Source organism: Hemicordylus capensis, chromosome 3, assembly GCF_027244095.1.
Source record: "Hemicordylus capensis ecotype Gifberg chromosome 3, rHemCap1.1.pri, whole genome shotgun sequence".
NCBI lineage: Eukaryota > Metazoa > Chordata > Lepidosauria > Squamata > Cordylidae > Hemicordylus > Hemicordylus capensis.
In genome coordinates this window covers 169,805,325-169,823,039 of record NC_069659.1, presented here as the reverse complement: position 1 = coordinate 169,823,039, position 17,715 = coordinate 169,805,325, and the positions used below count along the sequence as shown (strand labels likewise).

Here is a 17,715-nt window from a genome sequence, read left to right as displayed (position 1 = left end):
TTTGGCAGCAGATTAATTGATACCAGTTGTTATATATGTGGCTGTCTAGGTGAATACTTTAAAGCAGATGAATTGGCAGACCAGTCTCAGGAAAGCCTGAGCACTTCTTCACTGAGAAGAAAGCTGTTCTTAGATGAGAATGGAAGCCTATCGGAGAATTCTTCCCCTTCTCCTCAAAGTCCACGCAATGTCCCAGCCTCGCTTGGAGTACTATGCTCAATAGACATATCTCCAGTCCGTTGTAGAAGTCCTTTAAACACATCTAGTTCGGTAAGGAGTTTGCATTGGATACATATGAAGGTTTGCTGAGTGAAATACAGTGAAGTGGCAGTATGCAATACAGCAGAAACGTTATTAATCCAGATCCACATGCCATACTTTGTACAGAAACGTATTATGCATAATTTGCAGTTATTTCAATTTAAGCAAATATACATCATTTTGAATTTAGACTTATATCTGCACGTGTGCCTTTCTTGGCTCTAAGAACTAATGGACCTAGCCTGAAGTCTCTAAAGTAGGAGTGTTCAAGTTTTAGATGCACTGTTGATATGCTTGTATATCAACATTAATAGGACTTTCTTCTTATATGTTGAAAGGGCCAATTTTCCTCTAGCCCTATTCAGGGAGGTACAAGGACCTACAGTCTGGGAAGCCTCACCAGCCCTTCAGTTCTAGAGAGAAGTCCTGCAAATGTTGCTTCTCCAACTTTCTCACCAATTGGCATTCAGATAAGAAAGACACCGTTATCAGGTATGCATTTAACTGGTGAAATCTATTTCTTAATTAAGACTGGGCTGAGATGACCTAGTACTAGGTTTCTTTTCAGAACCATCAAAAGGATCTATATTTTTCATAGTCGTTGCTGACACAGTTACATCAGCCCACATGTTCTTCAGGCTTATGCCAGCATTTCTGATCAAGAAGCACTGGCAGGCTTGTGCAAGAATGCAAATATTTATTACTTACTTACTTACTATGTTTATAAACCGCCCCATCCAAAGGCTCTTAGAGTTGTATGCCAGCACTTTGGGAACACAACTTACATAATTTTCAGTGCAAGCTTTACTCCTGAAGTGCCAGTGCACAACTTAAAGTGTTTGCACTCAACGCAAGCTTCCTTAGAAGCCTAGTGCAATGCAGGGCTGATCAGAAACACCCATGTAAGCCTGCACAGTAACAGCCTTTGTTGCTGTTAGGTGGACCATTGTTTGAATGCCTCTTTGTCCCCCATGGAACTTCTGCTTCATGGCACCGATTTGTTTCTTTGCTTTCACGGCTGTTTATTCCAGTTGGCCATAGGGAGCCACGTGACTTTATTTCCAAACATCTGTGATGTGATATAGCACCATGAAGTCATTGACAGAATCACAGGGCTTGCACAGACTACCCAATTAAACAGCAATAAAAATACTAAGCCAGAGGACAAAGTGGAAACTGGAGGAGGAGAGTAAAAGACGCTGACAGGCAGCATTAAAAAATGACTGTTTAGTGAGCTGCATTTTTTGGACCTTACCATATTTGATTCAGCTAATCCAGTTTAGATCCAGATATTGAAACTGACAAATGAATGGCTCTGCCATACTTTTAACAGGAAGCTTGGATTATAACCCTGTTCAAGCTCAAGTTGCATTTAAGAAGATGGGGAAATGCATTGCTGTAATGTGCCCTGCATGGGGCTGCCTTCTGAAGATTGTTCGGAAGCTTCTGCTGGTTCAAAATGCAAGAATGGCAAGAAGACTCTGGATCAGAGCAAGGTTGCTGAAGCATGTGGCTCTTTTATTAATTTTTTGTATCCGTTCCATTGGCTGCTGACCTTTTTGGGGGCACAGTGCTGATTAATACCTTTAAAGCTCTGGCTTGGAACCCACATACCATAAAGGACCTGTAAGACTCTGCCAGTCTGCTAAAGATGGCAATAGAGGCCTTTCTGCGAGTCCCACCGCTGTCTTTGGTGAGGTGGTGGCAACCAGGACCTTCTCTATGGTGGAGCTCCATCACTGTTAATTCATCCTCAGTTGAAGGTGCTCTTGTTTGACAGACTTGTGACCTGTTTCCTGGTTGATTGCTTGTTCCCCTCTGGAATGTGGTTTTTTTTAATAGTCTTCTGTGCCAATTCATACATCCTCTGCTTTCTGGGCGTTGTCCGTCTTTGACAAGCTGCCTGTGAGTTTGCATTCATTTTTCTTAGAATAAATGCTGCAAAGCCCAGAATATTTTGTTTTTGCATTGTATATCTTCATTATGAGCCCCACTGTCCATTGCGGTCGTCTATGGAGGTCCGTCTCCAGTTGCTGCCAGTTTGTCTGGTGGCCACACGGAGACGGGCCTTCTTGGCTGCTGCCCCAGGACTATGGAATGCGCTCCCTATTGAGATACGATCCTCCCCATCTCTGACAATTTTTTAAAAATACTTAAAAACCCATCTTTTTACTCAGGCTTTTTCAGCTTTGTAATAAGTTTTTAATTTTGTGATTGACTTTTAAATTGTTAGTTTTTTAATTGTTTTTATCTGTGTTTGTGTGTGTGTTTAACTGTTTTATCATTGTGAACAACCCAGAGACATGAGTTTGGGGCAGTACAAAAGTGAGAAATAAATAAATAAAAAAAATAAAATAAGGCGAGCTCAGATGAGACACTGCCAGTATGTAGAAGGGAACCAGAGGTTCCTGATGAGTGTATGCTCTTGCTGTGAGCTAGTACTTCTGCCCCTTTCCATGTCTGAATCCTGAAATGTTGGGTGGATGATATCTGGTTCCCTCTTCTGCCTGGCATCTGTAACCAAGAGTTGAAGTTGGGCAGATAATTTTGGATGGTGAAGGGAACCCGACACTGTTCACTCGGCATGGTAGGTTTGGACTACATAGAAAGGGGTGGAACTACCGGCTGGTGCCAGAAGTGCACGCTCACCAGGAACTTCTGGTTCTGTCCTACCTACTTGTAGTGGTAATCTAAACCTGCCTAAAATGTTTACAGTAACCATTTTGTGCATATGTAGGTAGGGGGAGGATTCTTTTTAGGAAAAATGAACCGTTTTCTATCTAACACATTGAATTATTTGATTTATTTTTTGTGGTTTCCCCCTGCCCCTCTTCTTTCCCAAAATGTAGAACAAAGACAGTTTACTTTTCGCTCTCCAGATATTCCTGCTGTGTCAACATCATGTCGCCCAACTCCTACTAGTACCCGATGTTCTTATTCTGAATGTTCTCCATTAAAAAATCCTTCTCCCATGAGACTTGTGGCATGCAGAGGATCCACACTGTATCAGACTTCCCTCATTCGTCTGCCTTCTACACCTGAAAGCGTCTATGAAGAAGACGATGACAAGGGAGCAACAACTTCATTTGCAGAAATTCCTCCACCGGTAGAAGCCAAAGTAAATCTGCACCATTTGCACGGAGATGCCTTCACAAAGAGCACCCATTTGGTGGTTGCCAAGGTGTCCATTTCGCCAGAGCATTCTGAAAGCAACATGCAAGGGTTGACGTTGCTCCATGATGTTGATTGCTTCAAGGAAAACCATACAGTGGATATGGATGATCCAGAGGAAATGTTGGATGAGAACTTGGTAAAAGGATCATCTGAAAACAATGGCATGCCAATGGCTGCACTTAGCATTGAAGGGTCTTGTATGTTCCTGTCACCTCTAGCTGAAAGCAGTGCCAGCCCCTACGAGAGCAGTAGCATTCAGGTAAGACTACTAGTGTGAAGCCCTTCAAACTGAAGAAACAGTCTCCTCATACTTTGTGGCCCCATTACAACCTCTGAAATTTACCAAAGGTAACATATATACTGCCTGGAGGCCAGCTCAATATCTATTTATTCGATGTCTATACCGCCCTTCCAAAATGGCTCAGGGCGGTTTACACAGAAAAATAATAAATAAATAAGATGGCTCCCTGTCCCCAAAGGGCTCACAATCTAAAAAGAAACATAAGATAGACACCCAGCAACAGTCACTGGAGATACTGTGCAGGGGGTGGATATGGCAAGGACTGCTTCACAACAGAACTACCCTGCGTCCAGGCAGCTTTAACCATGATGGCTAAATGAAGCCTTAATATTCAGAAACAATACCATATTTGTGGTGGTTTCCCCCAATTTGTTCCTGTTAAGTATTGAGATGCATTATGAAAGGTTATATAAAAATTGAACAATAAATATGGGGGGTGGGTTTTGTCATAGATTTAGGATTCCCCTTTGTTTGGGGTAAATACAGGTTATACCTGTATTTAGTCTCTGTCTTTTAGGGCATCGTCTTACATTCAGAGTCATCTTCTATTTTAGTAAATACGGTATACCTCTGCATACCAGATGCAGGGGTTACATAAGGAGGGAAGCTCTTCTTGTGATTGTGGTTTTTCCTCTTGCTTGCTTGGGCAAAAGGATCGAGAAGGATTATCCCTTAAGAATGTCTTCTACGACTGGATCCTTTCACATTTTTGGCGGTTTTGCTCCAGCTCATGTCACTGAGGAGGAGGAAGCAAGCTTGCATTTCCTTGAGCTTCCCAGTCATGGCCTGCTTTGAGCTGAAGGGTGTGTTGGCTGCTGCCACATCAAGCCATCTGGTTGTCCCCTTGGTTGCTCACCAGGGAGACATCTTGAAAAGTTTTTGCCGGGGTTTAAGCTGGCATGCCTTCCCTTATTCTCACTTTTTATAATGTGGCACTTACCTCCATACCAATAGAGCTGATCATAATTTATTGGTGCCAGGTGGACAGTGGCTACAATACCCAGACTTGTACCAGCAGCCTTATGGAGACAGCAGGAATTGAAACCAGTTGCAGAGAGAGTGATATGCACATGTATGAGACGCAGAACAAATTTCACTTTTTCAAAACAAAGGTAAGATGATCAGGGCTGTGTATAAACCACAAGATCGCTGTGTTCTGAGAATCTCAGCTTTTCAAACTGTGTGTGTGTGTGTGTGTGTGTGTCTGTCTGTCTGTCTGTCTAAAACCCCGAAATTGGGTGCTAAATGGACACAAGTTATAGCAGGTCAAATGCTTAAAATACCTCATAGTAATTTTCCAAGCTTCAGCTAGGCAGAACACCCATTTGGATTATGTGACCCCAAGTGCTCAGAGATCTGCAACAGCTACTGGAATATTTTTATCACTCTAGGGGTGCTCAGTTCATCCCGGCTGCAATTAAACTGTTTGTGTAAGGCAGGGTTTCTCAGCGTGTGGGTCCCCAGATGTTATTGGACTTCAGCTCCCATAATCCCCATCCCCAGTGGCCTTTGGCTGGGAATTATGGGAGTTGAAGTCCAATTACATCTGGGGACCCACACGTTGAGAATCCCTGGTGTAAGGTAAGGATGCACGTCGTGTAGGGAGCCAAACTAGGTCCTCATACCAACTTGGCATAGTTAGAAGTGTGCAAATTACATTCTTGAGGTTCACATTTCAGGTCACACATTGTATACCAAACGTTGTGCTCTGATTGGAGGCTGGAATACCCATGGTGGAGTAGAGGCTTTGGACCTGTATATTTGACTTTTGGTTAAAATTAAACTTTTACCCTTTAGAATGAACACCCTGGTTGTGGGTGGCAGCTTCCCCTCAAATTGGAAAAGCTCATTGGAGGAGAGGTTGCAGTCGTGTGCTTTCACTCCAGGTGTGCTTATTTCAATGGGCTACATGCGAGCTAAAGTAGTCCTCAGACAGAGAATACTAGATCTGGACCAACAAAACAGATCGGAGTCTTATTCCTAGGAATGTTTTCTTAGGTGGCCAACTTATTTTCTACAAGCCAGCTAGGTATCTCAGTCTGCTCACAATTCCAAAATATCACACAGCTCTAACATTAGCATGTTTTTTATTTATTTATCTTGTTTGTTTCTCTATGTAAACCCCTTTGAAAACCTTTGTTGAAAAGTGGTATATAACTTGTTGCTTTAATATTCTTCATACTGCAGTATTGGAAGGGAGATACAAGAACTTATTGTATGTTGAGTATTTTTGCTCTTGGAGTTCAGGGGCTGTAGAAACATTAGCCCATGTGTTACTTTACTATAAGGCTTACGGGGACATCCACCATGACTATATTCTACCTTTTTTGAACAAAACTTCCAGGTTGTTCAAACTCCTTCTATTTAAGCTATTTACTGTCTGACCAGAATAATAGCATTTCTTCCAGCATAGTCAAGTTTTGCCTTACTTGCAAGTAGGGTTCACCATGAGGTGACCACTACTTGTATATGATGGTGGGTTTGATGTTAATATCAGTGGGGTAGCATCAGACAGTAATTACCATCATTAATCCAACCAGTCAGCATTCAAATCAATCTGTTAGATGAGTGTATTCAGATAGATGTGCAGCTAGACAGACTAGTGTGATTGGATAGACACTAGTAACTCAACTGATCTGGATCGTGATCCGTTGATTCCATAATGTAAATGGGTTCTGCGCCTGCGCAGGCCAACTAAGTAGCTCCTCGCGACGCCCATCCGTCCTCTCGTGCTCTCAGCATCTGTTATATTGAACGGTTGGGCGTCTTCTAGTCAGTTTCTGTTTGACCGCCATAGCGTTCAGACCTTTGGGCTCCTCAGTAGCAAAAATTGTTGTGAAAATTGATTCTTACCACGGACTGTTGTTGGACTTCCTTTTGGATTTTGGACTGGATTAGTTGACAGATTTACTTGCCTACCTGGTACTTTGACCTTAGGACTGTTTCATTGGACTGAGATTGCGTTACGGACCAACCTTGTTGACAGATAGGACGGGTTATTTTTGGTTTACTGGACTTCAGATTGTCTTACTGAGAACACAGAGAATGGAGACCAAGACAACTTTTAAGCACTGTGTCAAATGCCGCGCGAAGTTACCATCTACTGACCACCATGATGCCTGCCTTCTGTGCCTCAGTGAGGAACACAGTACGGCAGCCTGCAAAACCTGTTGCTCATTTTCAAAACAAACCTGAATGAATAGAGCCTTGTGCCTACGGGCTGCATTATATGATGAAGCGCTCCATCCCCCAACTCCTCGCCCGAGCGTGCCATCGACATCGAGGGGAGATGGCTCAACATCGACACCCCCATTGAAGTCGGGACAGCACAGATCTGTGCAAAAACAGTCTAAAACTGTGTCTGCAGGCGAGACTTTCAAGAGGCCATTGGAGGTCTCCTCGAAAGGGATGAAACACAAGGACAAGAAGCGCCACCGTGACTCGGGAAAGGACAGTCAGAAAGAAAGGAGTCATGGGACGCCCTCTCCATTGTCAGCGCAGGAATCTGACGCTGACTGGAATACGGATGGTGATGGAAAGTGCTCAGTGTCAGCGTCGACAGCTGCACTTGGGCTACAGGAGTTTTCGATATCGGAGCACTCTAAACCCTTGAGACCGGGAACCATGTCGACATCGAGGGAGGAGCATTCCATCGCGAAGCCAGTGAGTTCTTCGACATCGACAGAGCAGCCTTTTTTGATTTCGCAAGCTGTTCCGATTGAGAGGCATTTAACTCAAAGGCGCCGATCACTGTCCCCAGCACGTACTCCTCAACAATCATCCTCTACTCCATCACTGGGGAATAGGAGAAAGCACCAACTATCGGAATGGAGTGCAACTACTACTCTTAAGGATTTGTTAGACTCTGCATCAAGTGCCCCTTTGGAGTCCACTTTCCAGGATTTCTTGAGCACTGGTCTTGATGAGGAGCAGGAGGAGGAGGATCTTCCTATCCCCCCACCCAAGACACCATCTATCTCGGCTAGGGGTGCAGTAGGAAATCTAGTTCAATCACCATTTGCGGTGGTGCCTCCGATAACTGGTCAATCGAATAACAACCAGGGTATCCGCCTACCTACAACGCAACCAACTCATTCGTGTGGCTTCCAACATTCGCTCCCTCATAGTTATGGGGATTACTTGAGATGGAAGGCACAGCAAATGCCTGCACCTCTAGAGCAGATACCACTACAGCATCATGCCATCAACTATGTGGAACCACCTTCTGGAAACTTGACAATACCACTCCAGCAGCCTCAAGCTGATCATTGCCAGCAGCCCAGACTTCTAGTCTCCACATCATGCCAGACTCAGACACCTGTGCTGGCACAGGAGAAACCAGGGGGCAAACGAAAGAGGAAATCTAGCCTACTGCCTAGCCCACCTCCAACACAGCGTTGGTCCCCTTCTCCAGACCAAGAACGTTAATATTCTGATATGGGAGACTCAGACTCGGACCAGGCAAGTCGTCAGACAGATCCGCCTTCTATGTTCCGCCACGCCTTTCAAGATCCCCCACAGAAGAACTAAAGGCATATCATACCTTAATAAGAGAGATTGCGGAAGCTTTAGAGATGGACTTGAAACAGCCGGAGATGGAGGTGTCAGACCCGGTGTACAATATGATGCGGCATGCTAAAACGTCACACCCCGTATCTTTGCCAATGATCTCTGCAATTGCAAAGGCTGCCAAGACAGCGTGGGAGACCATACAGACCTCTAACCCAACATCTAAATGTCTTGAGAATCTCTACAGAGTCCAGGAAGACGAAAATGCGTACCTTCTCTGTCATCCAGGTCCAAACTCCATGGTGGTAGATTGTGCTACTACATATAAAGGTGGCCGCCAGCATACGACACCTGCAGACAAGGAAGGCAGGAAGATTGATGTTCTAGGGCGTAAACTATATACTACTTCAAGCTTAGCTATATGCATAGCTAATTATGCGGCGTGTATGGCGTGTTATACTCACCTGCTTTGGGACAACTTACTGCAGGATTCTACTTCTATGACTCTGGAGGAACTACAAGATAAGTTCAATGAAGTTTATGATAAAACCACATTGGTCACAAGACAACAACTTAGTGCTTTTAAACACCTAGCTGAGACAGTCGAGGGCCATGGTTACTGCTGTCACCATGCGCCGCTACGCTTGGCTCTGTGCAACAACACTGCAACAAGATATGAAGGACCGTGTAGAAAACCTGGCTTTTGACGGGAAAGGCCTGTTCCATGAAGACACTGACACAACCATGGAGACGTTGAAAAAATCTAAATTCACAGCAAAAACCTTCATGGTTACTGCATCTTCATCAAGTTCTTGTAACCTCATTTATGCCCGTCAGAGACCATACCGATACCAGGATAAGAGAGATTTCAGAAGACAAAATAGACCTTACCAACGGTCGAGGGGCTTCAACAATAATAAGAATAAGAAGCAGAACAATTGCCCTAATAAAGACAGTTCCAAGCAGTCTTTTTGATTGTTCTGCCAGCCCACTGCATACACAGACAATATCCAGGACCATTGTCATCGGCCCTGTAGTTGCCAGCTCGACCATCAGACTGGCAAGCCATGCCCAGGCATGGCACAATATAACATCAGACCAATGGGTACTGAGAATAATACAGACAGGGTATGCAATCAAGTTCAGTGCTCTACCCCCGTTCTCAGGCCTGAGGTTTACCAAAGCAACACCGGTGTTGGAAGAAGAGATACAAGTGTTATTGGAAAAGAAAGCAATTGTTCCAGTGCAGTGGGCGAAGAGGTTGTCAGGATTCTACTCCCGCTATTTTCAGATACTGAAACGGGATGGGGGAATCAGGGCAATCATGGACTTGAGAGGACTCAACCATTTTGTCTGGGTTCGGAAATTCAGAATGACAACGTTGCAGGAAATTATCCTCTTCTTACATCAGGACTGGGTGGCAACGTTGGATCTAAAGGATGCTTATTTTCATGTGGGCATCCAGGAGAATCACCGAAAATACCTCAGATTTACGGTGGGAGAAGCAATATACCAGTATGCAGTTGTGCCCTTCAGCCTCTCGACGGCTCCAAGGGTATTTACCAAGGTCGTTGCTGTGGTTGTGGCTTACCTTCAAACACAGGGCTTGATTGTTTATTCTTATTTAGACAACTGGCTTCTAGTGTGCAAAGACAAAGAGTTGCTTTGCAGTCAAATCCAGATGTTGCTACACCACCTCCGGGAGTTGGGAATCAATGTCAACTGGAAAAAGTCAAAACTAATTCCAAGGAAACAGCTAAGTTTCATTGGAGCCACCCTCGACTTGGAACAAAGGAGAGCATTCTTGCCAAGGGAACGTTGTCACCAAATCAAGGCACTGGCACAACTGTTCTTTTGCAACCCCTGTCAAACAGCAAGGGAGGTTCAGAGGTTGTTAGGTTTGATGGCATCCTGCAACATGACTGTCAGATACACTCGACTCCGGATACGTCCCCTGCAACGGTGGTACCTGGGACATTTCCGACCCAATGTGGACAGCCAGAAATTGCACTTGCATCTTCCCCGAGCCGTGTTGAGTTCCCTACGTTGGTGGATGTCGGAAAGAAACCTGTTACAGGGAGTTCCATTCAGACCTTTAGTCCCAACAGCTTGGGTCACGACAGATGCTTCCCTACAGGGATGGGGAGCACATTGCAGACCACACTGCATTCAGGGGCGGTGGTCGCACCAACAAACTCGACGACATATAAATTACCTAGAACTTCTAGCAGCATTTCTGGCACTGAAAGCCTTCGAGCCACAACTAAAGGGAACAGTAACACAAATTCACCTAGACAACACAACGGCAATCACATACATAAACAAGAGGGAGGGACAGTCTCCCCCATGCTTTGTGTCTTGTCCATGAGGTTGTGGGATTGGTGCATCACACACACCATATATCCAATTGCAATTCACATACGAGGTGTAGACAATCACCTGGCCGATGATCTGTCGCACCAACCAGATCAATCAAAAACACAAATAGGAGTTCAATCCGCCTTGTATCAAACGTCTCTTCAAGATGTGGAACATCAGGTGTAGGGTCACTGGGCGACGCGTTTCAGTACGATTGGAGCAAGGGGCTTCTATACCTGTTTCCACCACTGCCACTACTCAATCGGGTGTTAGCCCAAATCCTAAGGGACAAAGCAACCTGCATACTTCTAGCCCCATGGTGGCCTTGTCAACCATGGTTTGCACCACTACTTTGACTAGGAAGGAACTACTACCAGTAACTCCAGACCTTCTCCAGAGGAAAGAGGGACGGATACTACATCCAGAGATCCAGACGCTACGCTTGACGGCTTGGAAAATAGGCTACTAAAGAGCATTCTGCTAAATAGTAGACGCCTATCAACTAGACAAAACTACTTTTGCAAATGGAAAATATTCTGAGCCTATGCTAAATTGCATAAATTCAGGGCTCTCAATGCTACGGTACACCAGGTGCTTCTTTATTTGACTAGTTTTAAAATGAAGGGCTTAGCTAACGTGTCTCTGAAGGTTCATCTGGCAGCCATTTCGGCAAGACTTCCAGGATGGGATGGAAAATCAGTTTGTACCCATCCAAAATGCAAGAGATTCATGAAAGGGCTAAATAATTTGTATCCCCCACTAAAGAACCCATTGGAACAGTGGAGCCTTTCATTAGTACTCTCAGCTCTCACAGAAGGTCTTTTTGAACTGCTACATTCAGCTAACTTCCGCATGCTAACACTAAAGACAGCTTTTCTGATTTCAATCACCACAGCAAACAAGTTGGAGAGTTGACAGCTCAAAGGGTGGATAAGCCATACACCCAGTTCTACCCGCACAAGGTGGTTATGAGATTGGACCCAAGCTTCCGCCCAAAAATAATTACAGAATTCCACCTTAATCAGGAAATAGTACTGCCTACCTTTTTCAAAGACCCACAGACAGCATTGGAAAGAGCACTGCATTCCTTGGATGAGTGCAGGGCTGTACTATACTATCTAAAAGAGACTAGAGGAATCAGGAAGTCAAAAAGACTTTTTATAGCTTACAAAGGCAAACACAGGGGCCGGCCAGCCATTGTCCCGACAGCGCTTGGCACACTGGCTGGTGGAGCTCATCCTGCTAGCATATAAGCAACAAGGGGTATCTCCCCCCAAAACCATACGAGCCCATTCAACTAGGGTGTACTCAACATCGGCAGCCCATCTTTCAGGGATCAAGATGGATGACATCTGCATGGCTGCAACGTGGTTGACACAGCAGCCATTCATTAGACATTATGAGCCCCTGGTGGCGCAGTGGTAAAACTGCCGCCCTGTAACCAGAAGGTTACAAGTTCAATCCTGACCAGGGGCTCAAGGTTGACTCAGCCTTCCATCCTTCCGAGGTCGGTAAAATGAGTACCCAGAATGTTGGGGGCAATATGCTAAATCATTGTAAACCGCTTAGAGAGCTCTGGCTATAGAGCGGTATATAAATGTAAGTGCTATTGCTATTATGCTATAGACCTGCGCATGGCGCGACAGGCAGAATATGGAAGGAGCGTCTTGAAAAGAGTGCTACCATAAAGTTCATCCTTCTGCACCTGCCTCCATGGTGGGGTAGCTGACTAATCACCCATTTACATTCAACGGATCACGATCCAGATAAACAGGTCGCTTACATTTAACAGGTGATCTGGAAGTGATCCGTTGAATCCATAAGACCCTCCCATGCCATCCCCACTGCAGAAGTATGGCTACAACCATAGCAGATTGTATACTACTGGCGGTCTGCACAAAAACTGAGTAGGAGACGCCCAACTGTTCAATATAACAGACGCTGAGAGCATGAGAGGACAGTTGGGCGTCGCGAGGAGCTACTTAGTCGGCCCACGAGGTGCCTGCGCAGGCGCAGAACCCATTTACATTATGGATTCCACAGATCACTTCCAGATCACCTGTTACAGGTAAGCAACCTGTTTTTACTTACCTTCAAAGTGTAATCAATGTAGCATCATTTTCTTGACTAAACTTCTGATTTTGTTTTAACTATGTTAGCACAGTTAAAACATAATTTGATACTAGCTTTACCGGCGTACAGCATCTGCATGCTAGTAGATGCTCTCCTCGCCATAGCCCCCTTACCCCAGAGACCTCCCCACCTTCCAGCGTGGCAGCTGCAGCACTACTTTCCTTCCCTGTGCCACCTTCCTGCTCCTCTTCATCATTGTCGTTGTCGTCTTCAGCAGCGGTCTGGCTGCCTCATCGGGCTCGCCCTAATTTCCTGGCCATGCCCGAGCTTTCCTTCCCTGCGCTGCCTCCACCTCAGGCCTCCCTCCTGCTCCTCCTTGGCTGCTCCTCTGGTTCCTCAGCTGCCCCCAAGCCGTCCACTTCAGCCACCATCATGCTGCCCCAACTCTCTTGCCACATATGCACATAGCACTGCATGGGTGAGGATATTTTATTTTATTATTTTATTTTATTTTTTCTATCCCGCTCCTCTTTCAAGGAGCCCAGAGTGGTGTACATGGTTATGTGTACCCTCACAGCAACCCTGTGAGGGTAGGTTAGGTTGAGAGAGACATGACTGGCCCAGAGTCACCCAGTGAGTTTCATGGCTGAATGGGGATTTGAACTCAGGTCTCCCTGGTCCTAGTCCATCAATAACCACTACCCCATGTTGGCTCTACACCACACTCATGCTTGCCACATGCCACCTAAAGGCGAATGGGTGGATGCATGGAATTTGTTGGTTGTTGTCTTATACTCTCTCTGGTCAGTGACTGTAATAAAGGATAATGACGACGAAGTTCATCATGCTTACATCCAATTTAAAATTAATGGAACTTTAGTAATGACTGACTAATTTCACTTATTTAAATAGTGCTTAGTCGTGACTGACTAGTTGGGATGCTGCCCAAAATAAAGTGGATGGTGGCAGCCTACTGTGAATCTCTTGCAGACAAGGATTCAACCCCAGTGAACTCCCTACTCCTCCTCTAGCTCTGGTAGGAGTCATGATACCAGATGATTTGGGTTATCCACACCTAATTTGGATGTACAAGTACAGAGGAAGCTGCCATATACAGTTCAGACCATTGGTCTATCTAGCTCAGTATTGTCTTCACAGACTGGCAGTGGCTTCTCCAAGGTTGCAGGCAGGAATCTCTCTCAGCCCTATCTTGGAGATGCCAGGAAAGGAACTTGGAACCTAGATGCTCTTCCCAGAGTGGCTCCATCTCCTAAGGGTAATATCCTACAGTGCTCACACTTCTAGTCTCCCATTCAAATACAACCAGGGCAGACCCTGCTTAGCGAAGGGGACAAGTCATGCTTGCTACCACAAGACTAGATCTTCTCTCCAAGTAAGAGTATCTTCCTCAACTGTTATCAAGCTGATTCTTTCCTTCCTCCCCATTGGGTTTTTAATGCATTAGTTAGTGGCTATTCATCTTTTTCTAATGTTTGTGGCCTGGTATGGTATAATATGCTGCAACTCCAAAATTGGCGGCCACTTTGGCCAAAAAAACCCCAAACCCACCACCTTTTTAATGTGAGCGCTGCTCCCCACTGTGCTGACCTCTGGGTAGTACTGTGCTTTTCTCAGTGTTGGACTCACACTGGCCCAGCAACGTCTAGTCAGGGAACTGCAGTTAATGGTTACAGTTAGGGTTGATGGAGGCTGCTGCTGGCTCCCAGGCCCTACAATGAAGAACACTAAACTAAGGATTTAGGTGCCATAAGTTGGGCCTGGCAGACTGAAATGGTGGGGGTAGAGTGTAGGGCAGGAGAGCAGTTGTTCTAAGTCCCTCAGAAGTCAAGTTTTATCCTGGTTTCTAATGAGCAGCTGCTATATTCTTAAGTGCATTCTTTTTTCTGTCCTTTACCCACAGCAAGGAAAATCCATCCCTAGATATTGGATCGAAAATGAACCTGTTACTCATTCCAGAAGCCAGCTTACAGAAACGCCCCTCTCAAAGTGACCATTTCACAGATTGCATATACTTTTTGTATGGACATGTGAAGAGCCTGAAACATGTGGAAGACAACGGGCACAAGTGCTCAACACACGATGCGAAGGGTTATGAAACAAAGGATAAGTGGAAACGGCTTACATCGGAGAATCTCGCTCCAGTCAAGTTAATGGCAGCCTCTCCCCAAGGAAATGTGCTAGATTCATGCTTTGGAGGGGTGTTCTTGCAGAGGTTCTGCTTGTGCCAGTGATAACTGCTGCATGAACAGCCCCCCCTATGGAGGAGTGTCTTCTCACAAATGACCCTTCTGCATGAATATTTCAAAATCATAGGGCCTGAATAGACCTTGTGTTCTTCCAGGCCATGTATGGGGGCTGCTGTTGGGCTGAACTGAGTGCAAGAAGTGCACAGAATTCTGCAGTGAAATATATACAATACAAGGGTAGAGACTACTTTGCTCATCTTATTTTCTGTGAAAACAAATCATATTTGTAGATAATTGCATTTATTTCCCCCCCCAGGTTTGTTTTTGGAAGATTGTGCAAAACAATATAGCGAGACATAACTACTTTTGATACAATTGTTTCTAACTAAATTGTGCCTTTAAAAAGAAGGAAGCATCAGTATTAAGTGCATAACAATGAATTTCTTAAATAAAACCACACTTTGTTTAAACGTGAGAACCCAGAAAGCCACCTTTAAATAAGAACAGCTAATACCCAATGATGGTTTACAATTTTTTAACTAAAGTTTTTAATATTGGAATAATTTTGATCCACATAATAAAGACTCTGCACACCAAAACTGAGAGTTGTCTGTCTCTGCAATCAATGCCTCTACTTAGAAAATGATCAGAAGCAGTGGTGGGCTAAGCCATGTTGTAACATTCCTAGACTTGAGGTTGCCATCTTCCAAAGCTAGATCACGTCTAATACTTCAAAAGCATAGTGGGAGGGGAGAGGGTGGCTGTGAGTAGAGTGGTTGACACTGAGCAATAAAGCAGGGGTGGCAGGACTTTAGAGAGAGCAATAAAGTCCTAGCGTGCAGGTGTGCTGCACAGGGCCAGCTAGTATCCTTTAAACTTTCCTCTTCCTACTTTTGCTGAGGAATCCTTTTGGAGAAGACTGGGTTTAGTACACTGGGACCTCCCAGCTATACAGCACAATGGTTCATCAGCTCAATAAAATGAAGTGCATACAAGTTCTGCAAATGTAGAGAAGACTGCCTACTGCATGGCTGATAACTGACTGCTCTCTCCCTCTCTTCAGTTAGTGGGAGATGAGCTGCTGACTCTCCGCATCAGATGTGATTGTTGCCAACACACGTAATGCGCACACACAGTAGAATTGCTACTGAGGCTGTTCTCCTGAGCAGCCAAGATGAGCCAGTGCTCCCTTAACCCTGTTTATTTGTCTACCAATGTTAGCTGCTGCTGTAACACTGATGGACACCGACCTGTTGCTGTGGAGATCTCCACAATGCACCGTGTGGTGCATTGCATTTCTAGAAACTTCTACTCTGCCTGGGGCAGCTGGTGACTGTCTGGCTGTGTGTGATCAGCAAGGACTCAAGAATTATCTGTGGCAAGAGAGAACACCTGATGCTAACAAAGCAATTAGGCCAGGAAGAGAAGGCAGATAAGACAAGTGCAGCAGCAGCCTCCCACACAATAGGGATGAGCCACTGAAACACTTGAAAAAGAATTATCGGGAGTCAGTCCCAACACAGGATATTCTTTGATGGGGAAAGTAAGTTTAAGCAGCCTTCTCCCACCTGTCCAGTCAGGAGAACCACCTGCATTCTACCTCCTGTGTGAGTTACTACTCTGGGCTTGTCTTTCAGTCAATAGACCCATAAAACAGCAACTTTTGTAGAAGTGTAGTAGGTGAGCTACAGGAGAGAATCTATGTGGTTGCTAAGAGTCGGCACTGACTTGACAGCACTTAATCAGCAGGTGAGCAATTCTTGATATGTTAAGAGTAAATCTTTGAAGCTCCAGTTTTAACCTGGGGGAGTGGGGGGAAACTCCCTACTATCAGAAGGTTGGAGTGTTGTCAAATATTAAATTTGCAGTAGGAAATGCTAAGATGGAAGTTTTTTTTAAAAAAACTACTTTTGGCTCTAGCTGATTTTTGATCCTTCCAGACAGTCTGAATTTGAACAAAGGAAGACATCTAACACTTGTACACACAGAATGCTGATTTAGACTTGGTAAGATTTAGAATGCTATGTAATGAAATCTTCATGGATGGCGATCTCTCGGACCCTCTGTTGTCTGGACTTACTGCTTTTAGTAGGGTTAGATCATTGTCAATGATCTGAATCTTTGATTTTGTATGTAACAGGAGGGAGAGGGATAATTTTCTATTGACATCCAAGAACGTAAAATCTCTTAATGGTGCTGTTATTTGTCCTGTTCTCTTTACATCTTCCTTCTTTGTAAGTGTGGGCTATCAAGTGACTCTGTTCCAAACTAGATGCTCAAAAGTTCGTTTCCTAACTCAAAATGGGTTACATTATTAAAATCTCTTCTGCCCAGGAGCGACTGCAGTAATTTTTAAATGTACTTTTACTCCATGGTAGCTACTTAGTGGCAGCAGATTGAGGCAGGCCAGGAGTGAAATCCAGATTATGCTTTTTCAGTCCCTTAAAGTTTTCCACTTTCTCAGCCTTTGCCTTAATGCTGCCCCATGAGCTATCTCACAATCTCTTCTTGTTTTCAGTTTGAGACATTAGCACACATACTATACAGTGAAGCAGGCATTTAAAACATTTGAGGGGAACACCAAGATGGTCTGCTGGAGTTCTTGTTGCAGTGGAGTCCCAGGTGTGAGGCACAAGAGAGCAGGAAGATGCTTTGCAGTTGGAGTCCTCAGTTGGAAGGACAAGGGAGCACATAGTGGAGTCCCCAGGAGGATGGAAAGGGGAACACACTGGGTCATGGATACTTATATCCCCTTAGAGGCATAATTTATTTTGTCATACTTTGCTGAATAGAAGAGTCCAGACAGACTGGCATGGAATGCATTGTGTTTGA

The 17,715-nt window shown here is 44.8% G+C and overlaps 1 protein-coding gene across 7 annotated transcripts in view; it reads left to right on the top strand.

The window, feature by feature from the left end:
- BORA (BORA aurora kinase A activator) overlaps positions 1-15,486 on the top strand; it is a 32,199-nt gene extending 16,713 nt beyond the window's left edge. For all 7 annotated transcript variants that reach the window (XM_053310692.1, XM_053310690.1, XM_053310693.1 and 4 more), the window contains 5 exons: positions 50-270; positions 600-753; positions 3,111-3,694; positions 4,717-4,848; positions 14,598-15,486. In XM_053310692.1, coding sequence (XP_053166667.1) covers positions 50-270; positions 600-753; positions 3,111-3,694; positions 4,717-4,848; positions 14,598-14,687 — 1,181 coding nt within the window. In that variant the 3' untranslated portion in view covers positions 14,688-15,486. The remainder of the gene's footprint in view (positions 1-49; positions 271-599; positions 754-3,110; positions 3,695-4,716; positions 4,849-14,597) is intronic.
- Positions 15,487-17,715: the final 2,229 nt, after the last annotated feature.